General features: G+C 47.9%; 1 protein-coding gene across 1 annotated transcript; it reads left to right on the forward strand.

Annotated features, from left to right (window-relative positions):
* Positions 1 to 2,010: 2,010 nt before the first annotated feature.
* GCM2 (glial cells missing transcription factor 2) lies at positions 2,011 to 10,067 on the forward strand. The gene is made up of 5 exons (XM_060614500.3): positions 2,011 to 2,100; positions 6,433 to 6,685; positions 6,799 to 6,911; positions 7,304 to 7,429; positions 9,092 to 10,067. The coding sequence occupies exons 1-5, from the start codon at positions 2,011 to 2,013 to the stop codon at positions 10,025 to 10,027; spliced, it is 1,518 nt and encodes a 505-aa protein (XP_060470483.1). The 3' UTR covers positions 10,028 to 10,067.
* Positions 10,068 to 10,904: the final 837 nt, after the last annotated feature.

Below are 10,904 nucleotides of genomic sequence, written 5' to 3' on the forward strand. Positions count from 1 at the left end.
TGCGGACGAAATCCCTGGGGGGAGAGTGGACACCCTCTTGGTTTCCTCCCCGATCCTCGTGGCGACTACCTGAGAGTGATATTAATCGGAAAGAGAACTTGAGAGGCGGGGAGAGACCGGGGGAATGGACAAGTGAGTCACTTTCTTCTGCGTGGACTCTTGCCTCTGCTTGTGGGAGAGAAGCCAGCTTGGAACTAGAGAAAGAAGAAAGTTCGTGAAACTGCCCAAAGCTGGCATTTTCCGTCACGGGCGTTGTCCGCGGTCAGGGGCTGGTGGCCCCGAAAAGCATCTCACCACGGAATTGACTTTCCAAACAAACCTGACTGTGCTCTTGACCGGGAGGTAAGAAGACCGCGAGCGTGCACAGTTATCTGACGCACGTTGTGAGCTTAGCGCGCATCGGCTTTGTTCTGTCTTTGGCCAGAGGAAGACACTGGTCCGGCAAGAGGTGGTGGCCTGCGCGCTCCGGGCGCGTCCCACGCAGAATCAGTGAGCGCGCGCCGAGCGCGCAGGGCGATGCCTAGGTCTAGGGCGCTCGGGCCTCGGGGTTCCGACGGATATAGGTCGGAGAATCCCCCTCTAACAGTGATTGGCCTTCGGGGACGGCTCTTCTCTGGATAGGGCTGGGAACCGAAGTGTGCCGCCTACAGAAAAAGGCTCCGAGAGTAAATTCCGGAAACCGTCTTCTCTTGCCGCCCAGCGTGGCCAAAGAGCGAAGTAAGTCATTTCAATCGATTTCTTTTGTTGGGCGCCTCCAGGTACCGGAATCACCCTACGGAGGCGGAAGAACAGATGAAGACGACGTGTCTCGGTCCTGGGGAATCCACAGCGTCCTGGGCCCGTCACCGGGCTTCAGCATTCTCCAGAAAACGTCCCCAGATGGAATGGGGGTAGTTCTACAATACCAATAAAGACGGTCTTTAAAATGTTGTTTTCCGGTGGATGGCGACTAAGAACTGAGAGTCCCCATCCCCTGTTTAAGCAGATAAGGAAACTGACGCTCAGAGAGAGCCTAGACGAGAGAAGGAGAGAGAGAGACAGAGGGCGAGAGCGCGCGCCCGAGAGAGCGCCAGAGCGAGCTAAGTGTCCTGCAGGAGCTTAAGCTCCCGGGGCCCGCAGAGACCACATCCCCCTCCCCGTCCAGCTACCTTCAGCCCGTCTTTCCCTAAGGTTCTCCGGGCTCACTTTCCGGGACTCTTGTCCCACCAGGCCACGTCCCTGCGCAGTCCCTCCGAAGCATAAGGACACCTTAGGCCCGCGAGCTCACGGGGACCTTCGGCATTCCTTCGGACGCCACACCACTACTCCCTAAAAACGAGCACAGACTCCCGGACGCTCACAACAGCTACGACAAAGCCCGAGACCTGGAGCGCACGAGCCAAAAGCTAGCTGGCGTGGGCGCAGTTACCCAGACAGCAAAGGTCTTAAATCAGGTGCCCGGGAATTGAGTATCGGTTCTCAGAGGACTTGTCTGGAAAGCGTCTGTCTCAAAACCTTCCATCTAAACCCAATCCGAAACCGCAGAGGCGAGGCGAGGTAGGGGGGGGGGGGGGGGGGCGTAGATTTCAACTTAAAAGAGACATTCCAACTTCCCACCTGCACCCTCGCCCCTTGACATCTTGGCTTCGCTTTCCCGAGGGCTCGGGTCCACCTGCCCCTCCGTTCCTAGTTCTGTCCGGGAGGCGGTGACCCGCCTTGCAGGTGCCGGGAGCGTGGGAGCTGACGGGGAGCTGGGAAAGGCGGAGCAGGGGGAGGTGTGTCTTTATAAATGCGCGGGCAGCGGTCAGGCGCGCACGCAGCGGTCCGAATGGAGACTTTTCAGCACCGCGGTTGAGAACAGGGCTCTTACCCCGCGGTCACCACTTCCGGATTTCTCAATAAATTTCTCTCTGTCTCTCTCTGTCTCTACCCAATTCATTTTTTTAAGAGGAAAACATCACCTTGCACATCTCTAGATTTTTCTTCTGTTTTTCAGGATCGTTGGTGGAGAGCGCAGGCGAGGTGGGGCAGATGCTGGCGGAGGCAGGGCAGAAGGAGGACGCCGTGTGCTCCTACGGAATGAAGCTCAGTTGGGATATCAACGATCCGCAGATGCCTCAGGTGCGGGAAACCGGTGTGGGCGCGCATGTGGCTCTGGCCATCCACAAAAGGGCTGGTGGCGTTCAAGTTCTTGTAGGGACCGAGGAGAGACCCCCCTCCCACCCCCACATCTCCCGAGAGTCCTCAATGGTTAGAGGGACCCCACAAAGGGCAGAGCTGGCTTTAGTGATCTGCCTTCTCCCAGCTCTTTCCTTGCGCTTATTTGAAACACACCCATAGCCCTGAGACTGTCAGGCCCTGGGTTCCCAGTCATCTGACGACAGCAGGATGCCTGTCTCTCACTTTCCTTCATCCCAGATAGAAATCAGGTGATTCTTTCTTGATCCGTTCTTTGAAATTCATGAGAAGGGTAGCAGAGAGTCTCAACAAATGTGGATTCCATTGCTTCTCACGCAGCAAAACTGTAAGATGCGACTATAAATCGGGGTGGCTCGAATCTTAAACCAATAGCGTGACTTGGGTGATTTATTCAGACGCCGTGGCTGCCTGCATGGTCATGCTAACCAGACCATAGGTGCAGAGAGAGACTCTGGAATCCAGATTTTGGACACAACTTCTGAGCTTACTTTTCTAATGACAAGGAAATCACCTTCTGTTAGGGTGAATTTGTTTTGTTTGTTTTGTTTTAATGAAACAAAGTAGTTTAGGGTCAAGTCCAGGGAACGAGCTGGGCAGTTACTGGCTTGGGGCAAAAGCTGAGGAAATGCCTTTGAAGTCTTGGGTTTAGGTAGAAGGAAAGGGGAGTAGCTTCCCAAGTATTTGCAAAGGTGGACTTCTAGCAATGTTGTGGCATAGGCGTAAGAGACATGGTGTTTATTCAACATCTATGATCTGCCATATTGATATTCAGATGGATAGCAATTCATTAGCAAAGTCAAGTAGCCTCTTGACTACTTTTTTGGATGTATATATGAGATCAGCGCTTTTTTGGATGTATATATGTATAGTAATTCAGGGTTTTTTTTTAATGTTTATTTTTGAGAGAGAGAGAGAAAGAGAGAGCAAGTGGGGGAGGACAGAGAGAGAGAGAGGGAGACACAGAATCCAAAGCAGGCTCCAGGCTCCCAGCTGTCAGCCCAGAGCCCAATGCATGGCTCGAATTCATGAACCATGAGATCATGACCTGAGCCAAAGTCAGATGCTTAACTGACTGAGCCGCCCAGGTGCCCCTGTAGTAACTCGTTTTTTTTTTTTTTATTAAAAATTTTTTTTCAACGTTTTTTATTTATTTTGGGGACAGAAAGAGACAGAGCATGAACGGGGGAGGGGCAGAGAGAGAGGGAGACACAGAATCAGAAACAGGTTCCAGGCTCCAAGCCATCAGCCCAGAGCCTGACACGGGGCTCGAACTCACGGACCGCAAGATCGTGACCTGGCTGAAGTCAGACGCTTAACCGACTGCACCACCCAGGCGCCCCTGTAGTAACTCGTTTTAAAGCCTGCTACCTTACAGTCAACTGGGACCATTTGTGTGAAAGTGGACCACAGCATGGCAAAGACACCTCATTCTCACTGACTTCCATCCAGAAATCTTCATAGGAAAAAAAAAAATAGGATCTTCCATTTCAGAAAAGAGCCACTTCCAAATAATGGGAAGATGGCTCCTCTTTCAAGCGTTTTCTAGACTTCCGATGCAAATGTGAATTATTTTTCCTTTGGGAGACTGGTTCTTAAGCAGGGCATGCATGTAGCCTCTTAAAAGGGCAGGTGCACTGGGAAGCAGAAGTGGAGAAACAGGATCCTGGCCCTGCTCTGGCTAACAGAAGGGGCAAGAGTGACATTGGCCGGATGACCTTGAGATAGTTCCTGAATTTGCCTGAGTTTCAGGCTAAGATGATCTGTCATCAGGTGGTGGAACTAGATAACAATCTTAAACTGTCATCCAGATTTCCTGTCAAGTTCAGTGTGTGCGTGCTCAACTGCGTGTGCACATGTGCTGACACATTTGAACAAATGCAACTCAATCCTGGAGTCCTCTGTTCTCGCTGTGATTTTAAAACATGGTCTCTGCGGCTTCATTTTCAGTGTCACCGCTTTGGTAGCTGGCATGAGACGGGTGGGGGGGGCATGATTCTCTATCCCTACGGGGGGACGCTAATGGAATCCTCTCTTCTGGAAAATTGTCTATTTTACTAACATCCTTAGATTGAAGTGTTCGCTTTAAAAACAAAGATATTAGCATTTAGATATTAGAGTTGTTAGTACATCATTATATATTTCATTTGTGACTTACCTTAAGTCAGCGTATTAATTTATGTCAATTGCAATATTTCTGAGAAAAGATAAATGATGCCTATTTGTAATAACGATGATTTCGACAATATCCCTGTGGTTTTAGAACCCACTGGAACCCAAAACTGCCCATTTACCTATTACTGTTGAAATGTTATAATACTAACGATGTAGCCAAGTCAGAATTGTCGGACCGAGAATAGTTTTTGCTCTGCAAATGTTAGATCTCATTACTTGGGGGTGGTGGGAGAGACAGAAGGTGCAAATGGCTTATTACTATGATAATACTCTTCTGGCCTCTACCCTGCGGGTGAAGCCAGTCGGGTCTGGCTGCCACAGATCTGTTTAAATACGAGTAATGCCACTGTAGAAGGTTATCTCTCTAACTTTGGCTTCCTTGTCTACAAAATAAGAGTATGGATGCCCATCATGGAAGGTTGTTGTAAGGATCATCGATAACTTCGTAACGTGGCTTTGCGGGCCATACTGTCTCTGTGCCAAATACCCAATTCTGCCATATACAAAAAATAGCCCTAGACAACACGTAGACATATGTGCGTGGCCATGTCCCAATACAACTCTCTTTATGGATCTTGATATTTGAATTTTATATAATTTTCTTTTTTGGGAGGGGAAGGAAGAAGAGAGAGAGAGAGAGGAAGAGTTGGAGCAAGCCAGGGAGGGCAGAGGGGGGTGGGGAGAGAAAGAATTTCAGGCAGACTCCATGCCCAGCACAGAGCTCGACAGGGTTCCATGTGAGATCATGACCAGAGCCAAAATCAAGAGTCTGACACTTAACCCACTGAGCCCAAGCACCCCTGAGTTTTCTATAGTTTTCATGTGTCACAAAATATAATTCTTTGGATTTCCCCCCAACCATTAAAAAATATAAAAATCCTTCTTAGCTTGTGAGTTGTGTACCAAAATAAGTGACAGGCTGGATTTGGCCAAGGGCTCCAAGTGTGCCGACCCCTGCCCCAGATGGGACCTGGTAAATACTAAGTGCTTGGTAAAGGGCAATCTAATATTCAACTTCTGTGCAAGAAAGACATTACAGTATCCATACCACGTATCATGGGCAAAGACCACCAACCACGAATATCGAAGCAGTGCTCAGTATTTTATTTTTTTATTGTTTTATGGTTTCAGGAGTAGAATTTAACAATTCGTCACTTACGTATAACACCCAGTGCTCATCCCAATAAGTGCCCCCCTTAATGCCCATCACACATTTAGCTCACCCCCTACCCCCCCACCCTTCCAGCAACCCTCAGTTTGCTTTCTGTATTTAAGAGTCTCTTATGGTCTGCCTCCCCCTCTGTTTTTATCTTAGTTTTCCTTCCCTTCCCCTCTGTTCATCTGTTTTGTTTCTTAAATTCCACATATGAGTGAAATCATGTATTTATCTCTCTCTTACCGATTTTGCTTAGTGCTCAGTATTTATCTAAATTTTTTTTAATGTTTATTTATTTTTGAGAGAGACAGAGCACAGTGGGGGAGGGGCAGAGAGAGAGGGAGTCACAGAATCCGAAGCAGGTTCCAGGCTCTGAGCTGTCAGCACAGACCCCAAAGCAGGGCTCAAGTTCATGAACTGTGAGATCATGACCTGAGCGGAAGTCTGATGCTTACCTGACCGAGCCACCCAAGCACCCCAAAATGTCTTCATTTTTAATTTAACATTTAAGGATACCCAGAAGTGGTATACCACGATGGTAAGGCAAAGAGGCTCTGTAATCAAACTGTTAGGGCTAAAATCCTAGAGCCACGTCTTACTAGCTGTGTGACCTGGGGCACGGCAAATAACCTCTCTGGTCTCCGTGTACTATTGGCTTAAATTGGGACAATAAAAGTATCTGCTGTCGTGTGGGTTCTGAAAGGCCAGATGAACTAGTACATGGACAGCATTTAGAGGATAATCGATGAACAGCCTGTCGACAGAACAGCAGGTGACATTGTGTGATAGCACAGTTTCTGTGGTTTATGACATCTCTGGAATGGAAAGGGGCCCTTCTTCACGCTACCGTGCTCGGGACAAATGCAAAGCGTGGCGTGTCAGGTGCGGCCTGGACCAACTCCACGGCCCTTCCCTCCCCTTTCCAGGAGCCGGCCCACTTCGACCACTTCTGCGAGTGGCCCGACGGCTACGTGCGCTTCATCTACCGCAGCGACGAGAAGAAGGCCCAGCGCCACCTGAGCGGCTGGGCCATGCGCAACACCAACAACCACAACGGCCACATCCTCAAGAAGTCGTGCCTGGGTGTGGTCGTGTGCGCCCGGGCCTGCGCCCTGCCCGACGGCTCCCGCCTGCAGCTGCGGCCCGCCATCTGCGACAAGGCGCGGCTTAAGCAACAGAGTGAGGGCCTTGTGGCCGCGAGATCCCTTTTCCTGACACCGGTGCCCCGTCCTCCTTCCAAAGCGGCCCGAGTCTGAGTTGCTATTAACCTTTCACTCCCTCTGGCTTTGCAGAGAAAGCGTGCCCCAACTGCCACTCGGCTTTGGAGCTGATCCCCTGTCGAGGGCACAGCGGGTACCCTGTAACCAACTTCTGGAGGCTTGATGGCAACGCGATATTTTTTCAAGTAGGTGGGGGAAGGGGGGGGCGTCCCAATGTGCGGTGGATTTTTTTCATCCTGCTTAGGGACCTGACCACCTGCCATGTGCCTTAGAAACTCGGGACTAACCCAAATGCAGCACCGTGGCCAGAAGTCGGTGCTGGGGAAATGAGCTCACCTTGCGTGTGCTCTTTAAGGACTCTAAGCCAAATTGTAGTTACAGCTGAGTTAATACGGTGAAAGGCTTGCTAAGTAACCTTTTAAGATTTCTGTTACTGACGCTGCTCAATAGTTTTTTCCTCTGCCGTTCTGAGAAAACAGAAAACAACTCGCGATCTTGGGAAAGGCGCAATTTTTGACAAACACGGCAAGGTTCCTTCCGAGGAACAAACGTATGATTTGTTTCCTTATTGATGCAGGCCAAGGGAGTCCACGATCACCCAAGACCTGAGAGCAAATCAGAGACGGAAGCTAGAAGAAGTGCCATCAAGAGACAAATGGCCTCTTTTTACCAACCCCAGAAAAAGAGAATTCGAGAACCAGAGGTAATGGGGAGCTGACATTACGCTGTAGTCTGTGTTCATTGTCATCACAAAATACACTGATTGTGTAAAATATGAATGTCATAAATTAATTAGAAAGGTTTGATTTTATGTGAAAATTGTATCTCCCACAAAATGTCATTGAGTCACCATTTTGGATAGGGTTTCTTTTCTTTTTTAAGTTTACTTATTATTTACTTTGGGAGAGAGAGAGAGAGGGAGGGAGGGGCCGAGAGAAAAGGAGAGAGAGAGAGAGGGAGAGAGGGAGAGAGAGAGAGAGAGAGAGAGAGAGAGAGAGAGAATTCCAAGCAGGCTCCACACTGTCCGTGCAGAGCCCGATTCGGGGCTTGAACTCACAAAGCATGAGATCATGACCAGAGCTGAAGTTGGATGCTTAACCAACAGAGCCACCCAGACACCCCTTTTCAGACAGGGTTTCTAATTTCTTCTTCTAAAAAAAAAAAAAAAAAAGCAAACCATTTCTACTGTCAATGATACAATGAGGGTGTGTGTGGACATCCGTATACAAGGGCAGTTACCCATTTTTAATAACGAGAGAAACATGTGCATACCAACAGTGAGTTAACAGCACATCCTTGAGAGGGTAGGGTCCTTGGCCTTATTTACATAGAACAGATAAAATTTCTTGGGGCAAAGTGATCCAGTTTGGCTTTTCAACCAAAGCATGCCAAGCAGACATGTTAGTCTGGGGGTAGGAGAGAGTGATGTTTGAGCACTTTCTATGTGCCAGGCACACAGGGTCTAAGAGCTTTCACACACAAAATGGTCACAAAAGCCTAAAGAGAAGGTTATTATTTTTGAGCCCCATTTGTTTTTTTGCGGTTTTGCCGATTCTACCTTTGGTTAGAACTTATCTTTCCTGTACTAACTTTTAATTTTATTTGTCCAATTAGAGTTACCTGCAATTCTCAGCACTTGCAAGGTAGGGGTAAGAGGCTCTGGGAGGCTAAAAGTTTCTATTTATGCGCAAAGACACCAGATCAACTGTGCTAACTTTATTTTTTCTTCTTCAACAGTCTTAATTCTTTTTTTTTTTAAATTTTAATTAGGCATCTGAAGCTCAGAGAGGTTAAGTAACTTGTTCAACTCATGAGGGACAGAGGCAGGATTTGAACCCAGGTCTGTGTCTCTATGATTATAAACATAGGATGAGGAAACACAGAACCGTCTACCACTCAGACCCACCCTTCCCAACTACCCGTGAACCCTCTTCATTCAGCAGGCTATTCATGCCCGGCCAAGCTTAAGTTCTACAGCCCTTGGACCGTGTGCCCAAATCACGTACCTGAGCAGTGCTATAACATGGCACAGAACCCACTAATTGGAAGTGTTTTTTTTTAATGGTTTTATTTTTATTTTTGAGAGAGAGAAAGAGAGAGAGAGCAGAGGAGGGGCAGAGAGAGAAGGGGACAGAGGTTCTGAAGCAGGCTTTGTGCTGATAGCAGAGAGCCCGATATGGGGCTCAAACTCACAAACCATGAGATCGTGACCTGAGCTGAAGTCAGATGCTTAACCGACTGAGCCACCCAGGCACCCCTGGAATTTGTTTTTATTCGGTGGTTGGCTACTCTTACAGATGAGCTTGCCCATGTAATTTACATTTTTATTTACAAATAAAAATTTATATCATTTTTTTTTTTTTAGGTGGGGGAGAATCAAGACAACAGTGGACATTTCAACAACATATCTTCCTTGGAAGATTCAGAGGACTTTGATATAATTACTGACACCGGCTTCCCTATTCCAGCACAGCCTTGCTTTTCCTTCCCGAGCTCGGATGCTTACAGAGCTACCTGTGACCTTGCCACCTTTCAAGCGGACATAATGCCACCCTTTCAGAAATATCCAAACCCAAGAATCTATTTGCCCAGGGCACCTTGCAGCTACGAATTGGCAGGTCCTAGTTACACAAATCCAAACACACATCCCACCCTTTGTAAAAATTCCAGCAATCTCCCGAATGACACGGACTGGGTCCATCTAAATGCACTGCAATATAATGTCAACTCATACAGCAGCCTTGAGAGAAGCTTTGATTTCGCCAGTAAACAACATGGCTGGAAACCAGCTCTTGGAAAACCTGGCCTTGGGGAGAGGACGGACCATGGACAGTTCCAGGCCGTGTCTACTCACCCTTATTGTAACACGGAGCTTCCCTGTCGGTACCTCACGACTCCCTCTGCAGGTGCTCCAGCACTACAGACTGTGATCACCACCACCACCAAAGTGTCCTACCAGGCCTACCAGCCCCCTGCTTTGAAATACTGTGACAACATAAAGGAAGTTAAGAGCCTTTCGGGGTGTAACTATGCTTCTGAAAACATCCCCGTGTCCATCTACCCGGAAGGTTTGGACTTGCCGACCACAGCGGCCAGGGCCTCTCCGGCAGGGCCGCTGCCTTTGAAAATTCCAGGTGATTGCAGAGCCATGAGACCCACTTTGGCTTTTCCTCAAGAGTCGGCTCCCTCCGGGACAGACGGAGCAGAGACTTGGGACGTGTGTTCATCTAGGTTGGGGTCGGCAATCAGTTATTCGGATGGGGTTAGTCCATTCTTTAGCTATGGCAGTGAGGACTTTTGAACCATAATCCTGGGCACGACATGGTATTGGTGTCCATGCAGGCAGGAAACGTGGAATAGGAACTATCTCTTGTTGAGCTGGGAGATTGACCTAGGAGACACATACAATAATAAAAATGTTGATCAGTTGAGAAAATTATGGGTTGGGGGTGTTTAGAAAGTATAGGGAAATTTTGCACAGCATTTTAAAACCTATCACATGACATAGAATTAGGTCTGAAATGTGACTCTCCCAAATGAACCTACAAGCAAACTGGATACCATGATGACCAATGAGCTAAATTCACTGGAGGAGAAGCCAAGAATCCTGGTTTTCCTTCTAAGCCTTTCCCAGTTGACCATAGAGAGTTTCACAAATCCTTATCTGGCCTTAGAAGTTGTCAGAATAGCGTCAGGAAGAAATATTTACAATCTTCTCTCCTGAGTCACTTTGTAAGTGCTAAATAGAAATTTTATAATCTATTAAAAGAGCTTCAGGGGCGCCTGGGTGGCTCAGTCGGTTAAGCGGCCGACTTCGGCTCGGGTCATGATCTCGCGGTCCGTGAGTTCAAGCCCCGCGTCGGGCTCTGTGCTGACAGCTCAGAGCCTGGAGCCTGTTTCGGATTCTGTGTCTCCCTCTCTCTGACCCTTCCCCATTCATGCTCTGTCTCTCTCTGTCTCAAAAATAAATAAACATTAAAAAAAATTTAAAAAAAAAGAGCTTCAGGAAATACATTTGATCATTTTATCCCAAGTATATATCTACTGCTTTAAAAAAAATCTACAGTATTGCAGTGATAAGATGCCATTGTTTTTAAGAGAATCTTCTTTTGCAGTATCATCGGAATACCTTTTCTTGACATTGATGAATGTTTTCATTGCAGATGCAACCTAACGGT

This window comes from Panthera onca, chromosome B2 (genome assembly GCF_046562875.1).
Source record: "Panthera onca isolate mPanOnc1 chromosome B2, mPanOnc1 haplotype 2, whole genome shotgun sequence".
Taxonomy (NCBI): Eukaryota; Metazoa; Chordata; class Mammalia; order Carnivora; family Felidae; genus Panthera; species Panthera onca.

Bases quoted from the DNA above. Each gene is read 5' to 3' on its own strand.
- GCM2 (XM_060614500.3), top strand. From the start codon at position 2,011: ATGCTGGCGGAGGCAGGGCAGAAGGAGGACGCCGTGTGCTCCTACGGA. The intron at 2,101-6,432 runs GTGCGGGAAACC...TCCCCTTTCCAG, and splicing joins ACGATCCGCAGATGCCTCAG to GAGCCGGCCCACTTCGACCA. The intron at 6,686-6,798 runs GTGAGGGCCTTG...CTGGCTTTGCAG, and splicing joins GGCGCGGCTTAAGCAACAGA to AGAAAGCGTGCCCCAACTGC.